The following is a 17,453-nucleotide window of genomic DNA, read 5'->3' on the forward strand; positions in this document are numbered from 1 at the left end:
TTCCCAAAAGCTAAGTCCAATTTGGTTTATTATTTTATTAATCCCTTTTAAATTATACATATATATTATAGTTTTCTGCAAGAAAACAAACTTAAGGACCTCTCATGCTCTGTTTTTCTACCATTATTTAGCATTGGAGGATGTCATTGATATGTTTCCTATTGTAAGTTTGAGTTTATGATTTTATATTTTTGGTCATACTTGAATAAATAAGTTTCACGTCGAACAATTTTTTTTTTCATTACCGTGAATTCTATAATTGTGACTCCCACCAATCGAACATTGACATCTAATTTCTTACTTAAACTTCTTTAGGAGTTCAAAATTTGTAATTTTGATTGTTTGGAATTAATAAAAAAAATTGTCTTATGAACCCACCTTATATAATGTTAGTTGAACAATAAACTATAAAACAAATATTTAAATGATAATAAATAAACTAAAAAAAAATATTATTAAAAATTATTTGTATCCAAATTAAAAAGGTTAAAAAACTTTTAGAGAAAGAGAGATTTGACCACTTTCATTTGGCTATATAGAGTTTACTTCTTTGTGAGCTACCTTTGAATTTATATAAACTCTCTTCCTCTCTCTCGGATAAAATGAACAACAAAAATGGGTTCTTAAGGTTACGATGTGGGAAAACAGTTTCTTCTTTCTTTATTATTATCATTATTATTCAGACTCTGTTTCTCCCATCTCTGGTTCTAGGACAATGCAACTCCACCGACGCCAACGCCGGTCCACCCCACGACAGAAAAGACTCCTTGAAGTACAAGATCGGAGGAATCGCCTCCATCCTGACGGCGGGAGCCATCGGAATCAGCTTACCCTTGGTCGGAAGAAAATTCCACGCCCTCAGTCCAGAAAGCGATATATTCTTCATGATTAAAGCATTCGCCGCCGGTGTGATTCTAGCTACAGCTTTCATTCACATACTTCCGGCTGCATTCGACGGGTTAGGATCACCTTGTCTGAAGGAAAACCCCTGGAGAGATTTTCCATTCGCCGGACTTGTCGCCATGATGGCATCCATAGGGACTTTGATGGTTGATTCGTTGGCTACTGGTTTTTATAAGAGAATACATGGAAAGAAGAAAACCCAACAGGTGGATACAATTGGAGATGAGGAGGGCGCCGTCGCCGGCGCCGGCACCACTCATGTTCATGTTCATGGGGCCATGGAAGCTCATGAATCTAAGATTACCCGTCTTCGAATTATATCACAGGTACAAGTCAAATGGAGAAACTTTTTAACTAATTAGCATCTAATTCCATTTCAATTTGATGAACTGATTAGGTATTGGAAGTGGGTATTATAGTTCATTCTCTGATCATTGGTATATCTCTTGGAGCTTCGGGCAAACCCGGTGTGATAAAATCACTTCTGGCGGCTCTGTCTTTCCATCAGTTCTTCGAAGGAATGGGACTAGGCGCTTGCATCTCCCAGGCGAGATTCAGGCATGTGTCGACGGCGGGGATGGCGGTGTTCTTTTCTTTGACAACGCCAATAGGAATTGGTGTGGGAATTGGAGTATCGAGCGTTTATAGCGAAGGAAGCTCGACGGCTCTGATTGTTGAGGGGATATTTGAATCAGCGTCGGCGGGGATCTTGATCTATATGGCTTTGGTTGATCTATTGGCAGCAGATTTTATGGACCCGAGGCTTCAGAACAATGTAAGGCTTCAGCTTGGGGCTAATCTATCTCTTATACTTGGAGCTGGTTGCATGTCTGCTTTGGCTAAGTGGGTTTAGCCTTTTATCTAATCAAACCGCCGCCGTACTGAGATATTTCAAGTTCATGGAAAGTAGAATGTATTTATCTAGAGGATACGGTTAGACCTTAGAAGGATAAACAGGGGAGGAGACCAAATTAAGTAACTTTTATTAGAAAATTTGATGACCCAACTTATTATATAGTTAAAGTGTGCATAATTATTATGTTTAATATTTAAAAATAAAAAAGCAAACCATATTCAAACATTATTTCATCAACTATCGATTTTCAATTACATTTAGGAATGCCTAAATAGTACAATATACCTTAATTTTTTATCCATACCTTATACATTATCGAAAATTTTATTGATAAACTTTAATTTTAATACGGTATTGATATTATATCTTTTATACTAAAAAATCATATTAATTTAAACAAAATAAAACAATTTAATATAGTTATTACATAAACATTAAAAATAAAAATAAAAATATTTATCATAAAATAAAATATTATATTTATAATTCAACATTTTTATAAACTAACAAATATTAAAAATTATATTTAATTATAAAAATTTTAATCCACATATATATAGTTTTCAATTTTCAATCGCACTTGTATCAACAATTCTTTTTTATATTGATAATACAATTTAAGTTAGATAATAATAATAATAATAATTAGTTAATTTAAAATTAATTAAATAAAAACTCATTTTTTTAATTTGTTCATTTTTATTGAACAATTCAAATCGATCGTCCTAAGATATTTTCATAAGTTAGAATTTTTTCCACACAAAAATACCTTCATTATTTTAGGACTCAAATTGCTCTTAAAATATCCATACATGGTCATTTAATTCAAGCTGAAAACAGTCTCATTTACAACAGTTGAAGATATGATTACAAAAATATTAATTAAAATAATTGAAAGAATGGTATATTAATTTCATTTTCTTTACATCTCTTTAAGAGATTGAGAAATATAATTAAATATTTTTTTCAATCTTATTTACCAGAGATATGTCATATACATTAAATAATATTTTAAATATTAGAGTATAATTATATTATAATTTAATTTAAAAAATATGTTTTTATAATTAAATTAATATTAAATATATTTATTTTCTTATAAGTATATATATATATATATATATATATATATTTATAAATATTATTGCAGTATTTTGCTATATCCCGATATATCAAAATTTTAAAATCTTGTAAAAATAATTTCGGTATAGTACTATATTTTTTTCCAATATATATTAAAAATTAATATTTTTGATATATTGCAGTAAAATATTTTTATATATTTATAATATCGATAATTTTTTTCACCACAATTACATCAATTAATTTATTAACTAAAATACTAAAATTTTTATAAAAAATAAACAAATAATTCTATTAATGTATTAATTTTTATAAAAATTTTTTTACAAAAATCATTTTAAATCAACAAATTAACCCAATTTAGCTAAGAGACTAAAAAAACACTAAGTTAAATCATTTTTCAAAATATTTTGAGTTGAAACAGCAGGTTTTGATCATTGAGTTTTTTAAAAAAAAATTATTTAAAACTCAACCATTACTTCATTTTATCTAATTATTTTTCTTATCTATCAAAATACAAAAATTATCTTTTATTTAATTATTTAAAATTAATTTATCTTTCATAAAAATAAAGTTTTTTTTTTATTTTTTTGAATAAACACCCAAAATTTTATTGATTTTATTATAAAAAAGAGACAAAGATCAAAATAAGCACTATCATAAGTTATACCTATTTTTTTAAATAAAAAAATGAAAAGCCCGACACACCCTAAAGTTACATTAATTTTTCTGGAATAAAATAAGTTATAATAAAATACTATTATTTGTCCAATTATATATTCACTTTTATTTATTTATTTATTTATGTTTTGACTACTTTTCTAAAAGAGCCGTGAATTCCTTCTCTACCTCCTCTCTATTTGCATGTCTTCCCTCTCACTATAAATCTGGTTTATACTCAACTCTGTACTTCTCATAAACCCTAGTTTTCTCTCTCTACTTGCAAAAAGAAGTCGATACATATGGCCGGAGTTGTAATAGACGACGGTTTTCCTGCGGATAAGCTTTTCCGGCAAGGATACTCCTACACATACGACGATGTCATCTTCCTTCCCCATTACATCGACTTCCCCACCGACTCTGTCAACCTTTCTACCAAGCTCTCACGCAATCTCTCTCTGTCTACCCCTTGTGTCGCCTCTCCTATGGATACCATCTCTGAAGCTCCCATGGCCATAGCCATGGCTGCCCTCGGAGGAATTTCCATAGTCCATTCAAACAACTCCTCTTCCGACCAGGCCTCCATTGTCCGATCCGCCAAGTCCCGCCGCATCCCATCCGTCTCAGATTTGGTTATTAAATCCCCTTTTGATACCATTGATTCGGTTCAAGAGTTTGACTCATCTCCTTGCATTCTTGTCACCAAGTCTGGAACCAGGAAATCTGAACTCATCGGCTTCGTCATGAAATCAGATTGGGAATCTCTTGGAAACAGAGAGATTGTAGTCTCTGAATATATGCAGAAATCTTCGGTTTCAGCTCCGTCAGATTACACTCTTGAGGAAGCTGCTTCATTTTTGGCAGCAAAGAATCTTGAATTTGTGCCTTTGGTGAGCAAAGAAGATGAGGAGGTTGTGGGTTTGGTTACAGAGGCTGATATAGAAAGAATTCGCGGCTTCCCGAAGCTGGGAACTCCGTCTACTGGAGCTGATGGGAGATTTATGGTGGGAGTTTCAATTGGAACGAGAGAATCAGATAAGGAGAGGTTAGAGCAGCTGGTGAAGGCTGGGGCAGATGTTATTGTATTGGATAGCTCACAGGGGAACTCAATTTATCAGATGGACATGATAAAATATGCAAAGAGAACTTATCCTGCACTGGATGTTATTGGTGGAAATGTAGTGACAATGTATCAAGCACAGAACTTGATTCAAGCTGGGGCTGATGGGCTGAGAGTAGGCATGGGGTCTGGCTCCATTTGCACCACACAGGAGGTCTGTGCTGTTGGCAGAGGACAGGTAATGAAATTTGAGAATTTTACCTGTTCTAGTTCCAGTTGATTACTTGTTATTCGAATTCACTCCCTCAATAATTGGGAAATAAAGGTCATATAGGGGTTACCTGATTTACTTATACAAACTCAAGAGTCTAGTTTTGTGTTGCAAATGAACTTTTAATTCACCGATTTCATCAGCTGATATGTTGTATTCTGTTTCCATTTGAAAATATCCAGGCTACGGCAGTTTACAAAGTTTCATCTATTGCTGAACAATATGGAGTACCTGTAATTGCTGATGGTGGAATTTCAAATTCTGGTCATATTGTCAAGGCTTTAGTTCTAGGTGCTTCAACTGTTATGATGGGAAGTTTCTTAGCCGGAAGCAATGAGGCTCCAGGAGCTTATGAATATCAGGTTAGGCATCTGTATGAAAGAAACATCTGGAGCCTATGTTTATAGTACTTTCAGGAAGAAGAAAAAAAGATGCAATTTTGATTAGCTTTCTACTGAAAATTGTGTTACATGTTTGTTAGAAATGAAAATGCTTCATGATTTCATATTTTTTGTGCTAAATCTTTGAATAATATTCCTCTACAGAATGGTTGCAGAGTAAAAAAATATAGAGGAATGGGATCTCTAGAAGCCATGACGAAAGGGAGTGATGCACGATACTTGGGGGACACGGCTAAGTTAAAGATAGCTCAGGGAGTAGTTGGAGCTGTAAAAGACAAAGGCTCGGTTCTAAAGTTCATACCCTACACGATGCAGGCAGTAAAGCAGGGATTCCAGGATCTAGGTGCATCGTCTCTACAATCAGCTCATGACCTTCTAAGATCATCTGTGTTGAGGCTCGAGGTATGCGAATGTAACATTATTTCATTCACCAATATTAGAACCAACTTCATAATAAATCCATTTTATTCATAGAATCTGAAATGTTTAATAGAATTATTAACTCCATGGATCAGTTTGCATAAGGTAGGACTAGAATAGGTTATGTTTGATTTGGGTAAGACTAATAATATGTCTGCTGTTCAACACATGCAATGATAATTGATAACAAATAATGTTGTTTTGTTATAGGTCCGAACCGGAGCTGCACAAGTTGAAGGTGGAATCCACGGGCTTGTGTCGTATGAGAAGAAATCCTTCTGATCCGAAGGTAAGATTATTAGATGGAGTGATCATTGAGTGAAGGAACAAATGCTTAGCTACGTGTGTACCAAAACTTAAGTCTTGAGATTAGAGTCTTGTTTACTATTTTTCATCCCTTGTTCATTTGAATTATTCTGTGCAATAATAAAATCGACAGCATTTTATCTATTATTCATAACTCTTCATAAGCATTTTCTAGTGGGTATAGAAGAAACTTGAGATTTTTAGTTTACTCGATTTTATATGCACTCAAATGACTAAATCTTGGTTTATGTAATGTTTAAAAATTCTTGATTTTTCAAATATATTGAAAATTGACTTCGCCAAACAATAATAAAACCTATATTATTTTTTTTTTATTAAAATGACTTGAAGCTATTTTCCAATAAAACTTTTAGATAATATTGCAAACTTTATATATAGAATTGTCAATACAAACACATTCATTTTACTATTAAAAACATCAGTTCTACAATTTATTTATTTTTGGCTGAAAAAAGGCTTATACTAATAATAAAAGATTTTCATGTGTTCAATTATCACAAATAATGTCTTAAATTGAAATATACTGGGTTAGTTTTTTAAATTTATAAAATGTAAATAAAATGTGTAACATGTTATTAAAAATTATACATTATAGTTATTTTTGACTGGTTTTATTCTCATGTTAGTAATTTAGCTTATAGTTAAAGTTAATTATTAATATTTTTGTTAGTAAAATATAGTCTAAGCTATATTTAAAGGTGATATGATCTTTAAAATTACAATATTAATAATTCACTAAAGTAGTTTAAGAGACACATTCATTAGTAAGATTGACAAAAGAAAAAAAAATGTATCTTTAATAAAAAAATTAATTCAAGATCTCAAAATGATTAATTTAAAAAATACATTTATTAAACTTCAACAGAAATAAAAATAGAGAAATGTTTAGAGGTTTACTCTAAAAAAAAGAGCAAGCTTTCAAATTTGGGTTTCTAAAGTTTGTTATCCAAAATGTAGTTATCGAAAAAGTAGAGGCGCTAATGTACGTTTCTTGCTGGCGGAAATAGAACATAAAATAAAAACAATTGGTTCGTTGGGCAGAAGAAAACGGCGATCCTTAAGTTTCTCGAAAATGGGTGACCGCTTCTTTCCCTCTCTTTCATCCCTCCACGTCGTTGTCTGATTACAGAATTGTAAAATGTTTTATAATATGATTCTTCTTATTATTATATGGACATTTGGGTTTTCCTGATCCTTCTTCCTTCTTCTTCTTCATCATCTTCTGTTCTGTTCTGTTATGCCCATGAATTTCTCCCCTCAAATATCTTTCTTACCGAAAATCACGACTATCCGCTTCCATTCACAAACGTATTCTTCAATCGAAGAAGAAGAAATGGGATTTCATGCATTCCTCCTTTCCTCTCTCTCGTTTCTCTACCATCGGTCAATCTAGGTTTGATTTGGAATTCCCGTTGAAATTTATATTATTATTGATTGCACTTGCAGCTTTTATATGAATGAATGAATGAAAACCGGCCTTAGGTCTCATCTCTCGTTCTTAACTAATTGATTCTATATGCCTTCTCTTCATCAGAATTCGCCATCCATCCATGCTGCAGAAGTGAAGCCATTTCCAATTCCAATTTGCAGGAAGGATTTGTATGAGGTCAGTTGTTCAAACCATTACTTTTTTTATTCAAAAGAAACGGATTTGATCAATGATATTCATTCATCGATCTAAAATGTAATGTGGGTTTCGATCTGATTTGGTTTTCAGACCACAATTATTCCTTTTTCTTTACTTTTAATGTCAGATAAGCAACACCAGCAGCTACATGTCATCGGAGGAGGAGGAGAGATCATTGTGAGTCCAGAAAAATGAATCTGGCTGCCAAGAACAATTCTAAGCCAGATGGACACGAAGATTCTAGAAACTTGGAGATAAAAAGTAATGTGATTAACAATGGACCAGACGGGAATCAATCTTCTATGTCAGCTAATAATAAGGGGGCGGCGGCAGGAGGTGATCAATCCGGCAAACCGGGTTTGCCGAATTTTGGGAGAGCAAGTGTAAATGGGAACCGTAGTGACAGTATTGAAAGCACGAGTGGACATTTAAAGCCCCATACTGGTGGGGATATTCGTTGGGATGCTGTTAACTTGGCTTCAAAAGATTCACCAATTGGTCTTAGCCATTTTAGGCTTCTGAAACGTCTTGGATATGGAGACATTGGTAGTGTCTATCTTGTTGAGCTCAGAGGAAGCAACACTTTCTTTGCAATGAAAGTCATGGACAAAGGATCTCTTGCTAGTAGAAACAAACTTCTTAGAGCTCAAACGGAAAGGGAGATTCTTGGTCTTCTTGACCATCCATTTCTTCCTACTTTATACTCTTATTTTGAGACTGACAAGTTCTATTGCTTGGTCATGGAGTTCTGCAGTGGTGGTAATCTTCATACCCTTCGTCAAAAACAACCAAATAAGCATTTCACTGAAGAAGCTGCCAGGTAATTTGTTTATCTTCATACCCTTCATCAGTTGTTCTTGTTTTGATTCTTGAATTATTTGAAACCAGGTTTTATGTGACTGAGATACTGTTGGCAATGGAGTATCTACACATGTTGGGTGTAGTATACAGGGATTTGAAACCAGAAAATGTATTGGTAAGAGATGAAGGTCACATAATGCTGTCTGACTTTGATCTCTCCCTGCGATGCTCCGTCAGTCCAACCCTTGTCAAATCATCCCCTTCCCAGAACAGCAACGGCGGTGCCGGCGGTGGCGGTTCCGGTGGTATTATAGAAGATGAATCTACAGTTCAAGGTTGTATTCAACCATCAGGGTTTTTCTCACGCAACATCCTATCATCAAAGAAGAATCGGAAATCCAAATCTGATTTTGGACTGTTAGGTGGTGGATCACTACCGGAGCTGATGGCAGAGCCGACCAACGTCCGATCAATGTCGTTTGTCGGAACCCACGAGTATTTAGCTCCTGAGATCGTACGAGGAGAGGGTCATGGTAGTGCGGTGGACTGGTGGACGTTGGGGATCTTTCTATACGAACTGTTGCACGGCACGACCCCGTTCAAGGGTGCCGGAAACCGTGCGACGCTTGTGAACGTGGTCGGACAGCCGTTGAGGTTTCCTGATAGTCCACAGGTAAGTGGGACTGCTCGTGATCTGATTAAAGGGCTTTTGGTTAAAGAACCGGCTAAGAGAATCGCGTATAGAAGGGGTGCTACTGAAATAAAGCAGCATCCTTTCTTTGAAGGGGTGAATTGGGCGTTGGTTAGGAGTGCTATTCCGCCGCACATACCGGAGCCGGTGGATTTCGCCATTTATGCTAATAAAGATGGAGGTCAGATGCCAGGGGAGAAGAAGATGCCGGAAATGGGAGGAGGACCTGAGAAAAACAAGAACACACACCCCAATGAAGCTTCTTCTTCTTCACACACTGATTTTGAGTACTTTTAGGAAGAAGGATTTATTATTAGTAGGACACCATTTATTTTATACCTACATATATATATATAAAACTATCTTATTCATTTAATTAATTAATTAGTTTTAAGAATAATAATAATATGCATTAAGCACTGTCCATTCCATTTTTCATGATATTATCAAAGAGAGAGTGACTTGTAAATGTACTGTTATTTAAATGATGTAATACTTTCATTTGTCCTTTTCTTTTAACTATGCCTTAATCTTTATAATATATAAGTCACTTTCTACTTTAATAATATTTTTTCACTCAAATTTTTTAACTACTTGATTATGGGTGAAATATTATCTTATATAGGAATAATAATATTATTGTGAGAATAATTTGAGTTTTAAATAAAATAATAAATTTTGTTTTAGTATTATGACTTTGATATATTTATTTGCACGGTGAACAAAAGGTTTTTGTGCCTTCTTGTGAAAAATATCCCGTGAGAAAAATCTCACAGAGGATCCTATTCCATTTATTTGACAATTTTCAATGATTTAATAATCTCTTGTATACTACAAAATGAAGTAGCAATAGGAATATTTTTATTTATTTTTCATTCAGAAAAGGAGTTCCATATTAAATAAGCTAAATGAGAATTTAGATACTAAATAGTACGATAAATTTACAAAATTTTAAAAAAATATCAAATAATTTCGATTTTTTTTTGTGGATAACTCCAAATATGAACTCGTTTAAATTTAATAACGATGAGTGAAAAAGTAGAGCAAATCGAACAAAAACAATAATGCGGTGTCGGAACCATCTCTAAAAAAACGATGAACGACAATTAAATTTGTCAATTACCGATAAACTCACACTAAACAAATTATTTAATGTAATAACTTTATACTATTGTCAAAATAATAAGAAATGTGTAAAATGAATAAAGTAAAAGGACTTATAAATTAAAGATCTAACTTAAAAAAACCCTTTCTTAAATAAAAAGAAATAACTTCTTCATTGTCATTCAACTAAGCTGAATAATATAAAATTATATGAACATTTGCAAATAAGCTTAATAAAAATTAATCAAGATTATAAAAATAAATGATAATGAGATTAATATTTCAATAATAAAGTTGACTGAATGACTCTAAATATATATATATATATATATTTTTACCGTAGCATAAAATTAAATGTTTATGCGCTGGTAAAACTGTTTTTTGGGACGAAAATGTTCCGTTACGAAAAGTCTATAATCGCGAGACGCAATCGGCATTCGCAAGACGTAATGTCGGTTGCGTCTCGCGAATGCCGGCTGAGAGACGTATTGTCGACTTTTCATGATACAATTTCGTGAAAAAAAAAAAAAAAATTTGTAAAAGTGTCACCATTATACGTGCTGATAAAAAAAATCAAATAACATTGACCATTTCTTCAAATTTTCCCTTTAGTTACGAACGTGGCAATACCGAAACCTCTTTCCTCTTTTAGCAGTTTTTTTTATTTCATTTTCTTTTGATAAGCTTGTAAGCAATTGGCCAGTTTCGGTGCTCTTTCTTTCTTTCTGCTGCAGAAGTAGAAGCAGAACGAACAAACGAAGAGAAATGGAGCAAAGCAGCAAAATCTAAAGAAGAACTGAAACGATGAAAAGCTACAGAATCACGTTTCCTTCCTTCAACGCATATTGACAAAATAGGGAAACTTCATTAACCGATATCGTGAGGTAGACGACGAAGTATTCCTCCTTCCGAACTACAGTTTCCTCCAACTCAGATTCCATGGCGCCGTCTTGTACTTGTATATCTCGTCCTCCTCCTCCACCTCCTTCTCATAGTCGTCTTCGCAAGAGCATTAACGCTATTACGCCAATTCCGATCTTCTCCAATTCAAATCTACAATCTGTTTCAATGACGTCCACTCGCAGTTTATTAACTCCACCAAAACGCAAATACAAGCGTATTTCTCCCGCATCCGCCGCCGATTCTTCCTCTCAGCCGGAGATAGCGGTAATTCCCTCATTTTTCCATTATTTATCATTCCTTTTGTTATCCCTAACTTATCTATGATTTGGAAAACTGAAATTGGCTGCTTAGGATGGAGAGCGGAAGCTGACTGATCTCCCAACACTTGCTAGAAGATTCTGGAAAGTTGCTGCTCCATACTGGTTCTCTGATGATAAAGTTCAAGGGAGAATACAGCTTGCTGCTGTATTTGCTCTCACATTAGGGACTACAGGTATCAGTGTTGGCTTCAACTTTCTTGGACGTGACTTCTACAATGCCCTTGCCAGTAAGTTCAAATTAATATATATATCCATGTATTAGTTAGTCATTCTGCTTGTTTCAATATTATCTGATGATGCCAGACAAGGATCAAGAACAGTTCACGAAGCAACTATTTTACTATCTTGCTGCATTTGCTGGTGGAATTCCGGTGATCATTCTTTACATTACACTCTTTTTAAGCATCGATCTTCTCTGTCTGTTTCATATCATCAACTTATAATATCTTCTGTCACAGTTTTTTGTTCTGAGAGACTATAGCAAGGAAGTACTTTCATTGAGATGGAGGTCTTGGATGACAAGTTATTATATGGATAGATACCTGAAGAATCAGACATTCTACAAGATACAATCTCAATCGATAATTGACAATCCAGATCAGCGGATTGTTGATGATCTAAGTTCTTTTACTGCAACAGCTCTTTCATTCTCCTTGACAATGGTTAATGCAGCAGTAGACTTGATATCATTTAGCAACATTCTGTTTGGAATCTATCCGCCATTGTTTGTTGTACTCATTCTATATTCAATTGGTGGGACAGCAATTAGCATTTTCCTCGGGAGGGTAGGCAATTAACCTTCTTATCTAATTTTAACCATAGATCGGAATTTTGGTAACAGAATTTTTATGCATGATATATCAGGGACTGGTTTCTCTTAACTTTTTGCAAGAGAAAAAAGAAGCAGATTTCCGTTTTGGACTTGTACGAGTTCGAGAAAATGCTGAATCTATCGCATTTTATGGTGGCGAGGGAAATGAATTGCAACTATTGTTGCAGCGTTTCAGAAGTGCCTACGAGAATTTAACGGTATGGATATAATTGACTTTGATTTGCATTCAGCATTTGCTAGAAGATCCATAGTTAGGTTATGCATGCTTATTGTGTCCCATTCAGATGGTTTGACCCAATGATCCTAGAGGCAAACCAAATATATTTTATTGGAACACAAATCTACACTGATTTTAATTCAGTTTATTTGATAACACTATTATTTAAAACCACTTAATTATTTAGATACAACTTAAACTAAACTAAAAAATCTAGCTTAATACATTAAGCTATGAATTACTCCAGCTTTATGAGTGTCTTTATCTCATGAAATCAATCAAATTAAGTCTTTGTAAGGGTAAAATAGTCTTTAATGACTTAACTCCAGCTAATACTCAGACAAGATAGAGAAAAAGACAATTGATGGAGAAGGGTAGTTTATTTTATGAGTGTCCACAATGAACTTTAACTCATGAAACCAGTCAAATTATTTTTTTGAAAAAGGTCAACTTTAACTCATGAAACCAGTCAAATTATGTCCTTATAAGGTTACAAATAGTCTTTAAATACTTTTCTGATATTAATTCACATTTTATCACTAACTGTATTTGATAAAATTAAAATTAAGTGTTGCTGAATTTTAATTAGCAAATTAGTTTAGTGTTTGAATAAATAAAGTCTGAATAAACCAAATGAAATCTAAATTTCAAGTACTTCATATGTAAATTAATTTGATAAAATGTGGAATTAATGACTGATAAATACTTGAGAACTATTTTACCCTTATAATATTGTAATTTGATTAGTTTACATGTTAAAGTCGTTTACACTTGAGTGAAGTGATTCATAATTTACCGAATTAAGCTAGACTTTCTACCTTAATTTGAGCTTAATCTAAATAATGAAGTGATATTAGAAAACAATTATCAAATAAACTTAATTCAAATAAGCACTTTAATTATTTAGATTGATAAATTGTTTTATTAAATACACTTAGATACCAAATACTTAAAATTTTGATATTTTTATTTTTGTTTTATTCTCATTTATATCACAACTTATTAGGAACTTCCATCGGAAACGCTTTGAATGGAAGCGGAGGGTCCTAGTTCTTCTTAGTTAAAAAAAAAATTATTAGGAACTTAAAATTCAGTATTCATTAAACACTTACTTTTCAGTTTTATCACATACACACTAAACTTATACAAATATGTCTATGACAATGTGAATGTGAAGATGATCTTGTTTCTCATCGCCTTTTCATTGACTTTGACATCTTCCTTACACTAACAAGTGCATCCTTATTTTGTGTGTTTCGTATTACGCAGAGATTATTGATCAGTTCTCGAAACTTGGAGTTCTTCACCAGTGGCTATCGCTACCTAATACAAATTCTTCCAGCTGCAGTTGTTGCACCAATGTATTTCTCAGGAAAGATAGAATTTGGCGTCATAAATCAGTCTGTTTCGGCTTTTAATCACATTCTTGGAGATTTCTCTCTCATTGTATTCCAATTCCAGTCAATTAGTGCCTTCTCAGCAATCATTGATAGGTTGGGTATGTTGCGTGCCTTCATTTTTTCTTCTTTTCTGATATTTTTTTTGTTTTCTTGATTGCTCGTATAGCTGTAATGTAATTCTATCTATAATTATATTAAGAAGTTAAACCCTTTTGAAAAATATATTTCATGAATTTCTACATAGGTGAATTTGATGATGTCTTGGACGGAAGCAGCTCTAGAAATGGCTCTGATGCCCCTGAAGAGATTCATACTTCTTACTGCAATATGAAAAGTGAGACATCTTCAGAGACAAATGGGTCCTTGGACACCAACCAAGCATTGCTCAACATTGAGAGCTTGACTCTACAGGCACCAAGAAGCGAAACAACACTACTTAGGGACTTTTCAATAACCATATATGAGAAGGATCATCTGCTGGTTGGTTGACAAGTTTACACACGCTCTGTAATGTCTGTTTGTTTCTGTAAAATATATTTATTCTCGATCATTACTTGGTCAACAAACAGGTCACGGGACCAAGTGGGAGTGGTAAGACTTCTTTGTTGAGAGCTATTGCTGGCCTTTGGAACACCGGCAGGGGGAAGATTACATTCTACACAAGAAATGATGACGATCTACAGCCGAACGATCAACAACCAAGTTTGATCCTTGACGTATATAATAATGATACTGAAAAACGCAGATTGAGTGGTGTATTCTTCCTTCCTCAAAGACCATATATGGTTTTGGGAACTCTACGTCAACAGTTGCTTTATCCAACATGGTTTGAAGATTCAATAGCCTTCCAAGACAAACAAGGTATGGCTACATGATTCTGTAAATATTTCATTTGTAAAAATAAAAACCTGACAATTCATTTTTTGTACTGTGACAGGGTCACTTCCTTTTCTGATGGATGGAAGCAAAGGAAATGTTAATAATAATAATAATACAAAGTCGTCAGAAAGGCCAACAACAAGTGATCTCCTTAAAGCATTGGATGATGTTCGCCTTGGCTACATACTAGCTCGTTTCGACGGTCTTGATACGATATGTGAATGGTCTAGTGTTCTTTCTCTCGGTGAGCAGCAGCGTCTTGCTTTTGCTCGTCTGTTACTTTCTAAACCGTACCTGGCTCTTCTAGACGAATCCACCAGTGCTTTAGATGAAGCCAATGAGGTATATAACTATGAGCGCGTGTTTAATGTTATTATACATATTATCAAAGTTCAGTTTCTAATTGATTTTGGTTGTTTCTCAGACGCACTTATATAAGATGATTGAAGAAGCGGGTATCACCTATGTAAGCATAGGCCATAGAAGCAGTCTGTACAAACATCATAATAAGATCCTACATATACTAAAGGAAGATGATGATCCCTCAAGCATGAAGCCCAACTGGTATGTCATTGATTCCTCCATTGATCAAGAAGATACCTTGAAGCAATACAAACCCTCTACAAATTAAGTAGATAATTAGCTTGTTAGGTTAAGGTTAGGTTACAAGAGACAATGAAGGAATCACACCTACTTAATATTCTATTTGTATCACTGGTTATTGATCAAAGGACACACTCCTACTACTAGTTACTTTCATCATTTCTTTTCTATATGTAAAGAAAGATCATTTGGAAACAACATGAACAAGGAATTAGGATTCCATCATCACATACAAAGCTGGTTTAAGATCTGATACATATTTATAAGGTTACAACAAACTCACAATACATAATTGAATGTTCACATTGTTTTATTAGAATCATAGGATCTTAAACTATCAGGTGGCAGGGTGAGTAATGCATTTAGCTTCGAGTGTCTTCTCGTAATCTTCAATTGATTTGAAAAGCTCGGAAAAGTTCCCTTTTCCGAAACCTCCACACCCACCCTTTTGGTAAGGCTTGCCTGTGTTGTCCTCGACCACACAGCCAACTCTCTGAATTATCTCTATGAAGATTGTTGGCCTGCTCATACTCAAAAAGGAAACCACAAATGGTTAGTACTATTATTATAATACACAGCTTAAACTAACAAATTCCATCTATGGAATTATTACTATTACTATACCTGTCGCCGACGGGTTTAGTGAAAATCTGAAGCAAAGTGCCTTGATCATCGCGATCAACCAAGATACCCAATTCCTCACATTCCTTTATCTGTTCATCGGTCAACACATCTCCGGCCCTGTTCTTTAAATTCCGGTAATAAGTGGGTGGTGGAGAAGGCATGAACTCGAACCCACCTAATCCACTCCTCTTCCTCATCTCTTTCAATGTTCTGAATATGTCTTCACTCATTAGCGCTAGATGCTGCACTCCAGGACCTTCGTTATGCTCCAGGTACGTCTGTATCTGACTCTTCCTCTTGGTTCCATACACCGGCTCGTTCAACGGAAACAGAACCATCTCGTCGTTGTTAGCAAGCACCACAGAATTCAACCCGCTCTCGCTCGTCCCCACGTCATCCGCCGTGAATTCCGCAAACTCGTGAAATCCAGTGAACCCTTTCAGGTAATCAACCACCGGAGCTAAGACTGGCACGTTCCCGACGGCATGGTCTAGCCGTCGGATGCCGAAATCTAGCAAAGGGTAGGATGATGTTTCTTCCATTGGCTCGAACCCTGGCAAGAACCGTGAATCGATTCCCTCCTCTTGCTCTGTATTATTATAGCTGATGTAACGCAATACCACGTCGCCGTAGAGATGGACTTCGGCGATGACGGCGCGGCCGTGGTCGAGTAGGATAGGGGGAGATGAAGGTTTGGCGCCGTTAGCCACGCTTGTGGAGAATGCTTGTTGGGCATCGTCGACCTCGATTGCTATTGAACGGACGGCGAGGCCGTGGGAGTAGCAGAAGGAGCGGCAGGCGGAGAAATCGAAGGTGGGGATGGAAGGGGAGGAGGAAGAAATGGTGGGGGAGTAAGGAGCGGTGAAGAGGAGAGAGAAGTCCCCTGACCGGAGAAGGTAGGAGGCATGGGTGGAGTTACCAGTGGAGAGGTCGGATTTAGCAACGATGGGCATTCCCAAACCCCAGGAAAAGCGGCGGGCGGCATTGGTGGCGTCTAAGCACCAGAATTCGATGTGATGGAATTTCTTCACTTTGAAACGGTCTGATTTAGGATTGGCGCGGACGAAATTGGCATAACCTACCAGATGGAAGCTTTCCATTCCAGTAGTTAGAGTGGTCGGCGCCGTGGCATCGTCGGTTACTTGCCCGCCCATTTGATTGATGTATATTGCAATGAAGGAGGAGAGAGGATGTGTATTTTAGCTGGTGGGATTTGAAACTCGTGACCAATTTGATTACTTATTATATATTAATAATAGTATTCATTTATTTATTTACTTCAAAATTCCTAATGGGTTTTGCCAATTGTTTGGCTCTTATGACAAGAGTAGTCATCTCATCTGGCTCACGAAATTATCCATTAGTCGAAATTATCCATTATATGTGACAAGTTGCAAATTGGTCTCTTTCCATTAGTAAATTATATTATAATAATTCTATAAAATTGTTAAACTATGGGGTTTATTGTGCT

At 35.0% G+C, this 17,453-nt stretch overlaps 5 protein-coding genes across 6 annotated transcripts; 4 read left to right on the forward strand and 1 right to left on the reverse strand.

Annotated features, from left to right (window-relative positions):
* Positions 1-584: 584 nt before the first annotated feature.
* LOC124914763 (zinc transporter 5-like) lies at positions 585-1,909 on the forward strand. Its single transcript, XM_047455371.1, has 2 exons — positions 585-1,229; positions 1,301-1,909. Exons 1-2 carry the CDS (start codon positions 603-605, stop codon positions 1,754-1,756), a joined length of 1,083 nt encoding a protein of 360 aa, XP_047311327.1. The 5' UTR covers positions 585-602; the 3' UTR covers positions 1,757-1,909.
* Positions 1,910-3,757: 1,848 nt separating this feature from the next.
* LOC124913800 (inosine-5'-monophosphate dehydrogenase 2-like) lies at positions 3,758-6,107 on the forward strand. The gene is made up of 4 exons (XM_047454213.1): positions 3,758-4,800; positions 5,016-5,195; positions 5,379-5,636; positions 5,865-6,107. Exons 1-4 carry the CDS (start codon positions 3,805-3,807, stop codon positions 5,934-5,936), a joined length of 1,506 nt encoding a protein of 501 aa, XP_047310169.1. The 5' UTR covers positions 3,758-3,804; the 3' UTR covers positions 5,937-6,107.
* Positions 6,108-7,540: 1,433 nt separating this feature from the next.
* Positions 7,541-9,614, forward strand: LOC124913799 (serine/threonine-protein kinase AGC1-7-like). Of its 2 annotated transcripts, XM_047454211.1 has the most exons (3): positions 7,541-7,587; positions 7,736-8,428; positions 8,497-9,614. In XM_047454211.1, the coding sequence occupies exons 2-3, from the start codon at positions 7,800-7,802 to the stop codon at positions 9,395-9,397; spliced, it is 1,530 nt and encodes a 509-aa protein (XP_047310167.1). In that variant the 5' UTR covers positions 7,541-7,587; positions 7,736-7,799; the 3' UTR covers positions 9,398-9,614. The 2 variants fall into 2 exon arrangements, with proteins under 2 accessions (XP_047310167.1, XP_047310168.1); XM_047454212.1 differs by lacking the exon at positions 7,541-7,587 and having other exon boundaries at positions 7,735-8,428.
* A 1,269-nt stretch (positions 9,615-10,883) lies between these two features.
* On the forward strand, positions 10,884-15,514 carry LOC124915387 (ABC transporter D family member 2, chloroplastic). The gene is made up of 10 exons (XM_047456094.1): positions 10,884-11,371; positions 11,459-11,654; positions 11,731-11,798; positions 11,886-12,212; positions 12,292-12,456; positions 13,746-13,974; positions 14,121-14,356; positions 14,446-14,737; positions 14,814-15,097; positions 15,180-15,514. Exons 1-10 carry the CDS (start codon positions 11,144-11,146, stop codon positions 15,384-15,386), a joined length of 2,232 nt encoding a protein of 743 aa, XP_047312050.1. The 5' UTR covers positions 10,884-11,143; the 3' UTR covers positions 15,387-15,514.
* Positions 15,515-15,545: 31 nt separating this feature from the next.
* LOC124915388 (4-hydroxyphenylpyruvate dioxygenase) lies at positions 15,546-17,199 on the reverse strand. The gene is made up of 2 exons (XM_047456095.1): positions 15,983-17,199; positions 15,546-15,879 (listed from the first exon to the last, which is right to left on the reverse strand). The coding sequence occupies exons 1-2, from the start codon at positions 17,134-17,136 to the stop codon at positions 15,696-15,698; spliced, it is 1,338 nt and encodes a 445-aa protein (XP_047312051.1). The 5' UTR covers positions 17,137-17,199; the 3' UTR covers positions 15,546-15,695.
* Positions 17,200-17,453: the final 254 nt, after the last annotated feature.

This window comes from Impatiens glandulifera, chromosome 9, assembly GCF_907164915.1.
Source record: "Impatiens glandulifera chromosome 9, dImpGla2.1, whole genome shotgun sequence".
NCBI classification, from domain to species: domain Eukaryota; kingdom Viridiplantae; phylum Streptophyta; class Magnoliopsida; order Ericales; family Balsaminaceae; genus Impatiens; species Impatiens glandulifera.

Excerpts from the sequence above, each read along its gene's own strand:
- LOC124914763 (XM_047455371.1), top strand. The coding sequence starts at position 603 with ATGAACAACAAAAATGGGTTCTTAAGGTTACGATGTGGGAAAACAGTT. Across the intron at positions 1,230-1,300 it reads GTCTTCGAATTATATCACAG|GTATTGGAAGTGGGTATTAT; the intron begins GTACAAGTCAAA and ends TGAACTGATTAG.
- LOC124913800 (XM_047454213.1), top strand. The coding sequence starts at position 3,805 with ATGGCCGGAGTTGTAATAGACGACGGTTTTCCTGCGGATAAGCTTTTC. Across the intron at positions 4,801-5,015 it reads GTGCTGTTGGCAGAGGACAG|GCTACGGCAGTTTACAAAGT; the intron begins GTAATGAAATTT and ends GAAAATATCCAG. Across the intron at positions 5,196-5,378 it reads CAGGAGCTTATGAATATCAG|AATGGTTGCAGAGTAAAAAA; the intron begins GTTAGGCATCTG and ends ATTCCTCTACAG.
- LOC124913799 (XM_047454211.1), top strand. The coding sequence starts at position 7,800 with ATGAATCTGGCTGCCAAGAACAATTCTAAGCCAGATGGACACGAAGAT. Across the intron at positions 8,429-8,496 it reads TTCACTGAAGAAGCTGCCAG|GTTTTATGTGACTGAGATAC; the intron begins GTAATTTGTTTA and ends ATTTGAAACCAG.
- LOC124915387 (XM_047456094.1), top strand. The coding sequence starts at position 11,144 with ATGGCGCCGTCTTGTACTTGTATATCTCGTCCTCCTCCTCCACCTCCT. Across the intron at positions 12,213-12,291 it reads TTAGCATTTTCCTCGGGAGG|GGACTGGTTTCTCTTAACTT; the intron begins GTAGGCAATTAA and ends ATGATATATCAG. Across the intron at positions 12,457-13,745 it reads GTGCCTACGAGAATTTAACG|AGATTATTGATCAGTTCTCG; the intron begins GTATGGATATAA and ends CGTATTACGCAG.
- LOC124915388 (XM_047456095.1), bottom strand. The coding sequence starts at position 17,136 with ATGGGCGGGCAAGTAACCGACGATGCCACGGCGCCGACCACTCTAACT. Across the intron at positions 15,880-15,982 it reads ACTAAACCCGTCGGCGACAG|GCCAACAATCTTCATAGAGA; the intron begins GTATAGTAATAG and ends GAGTATGAGCAG.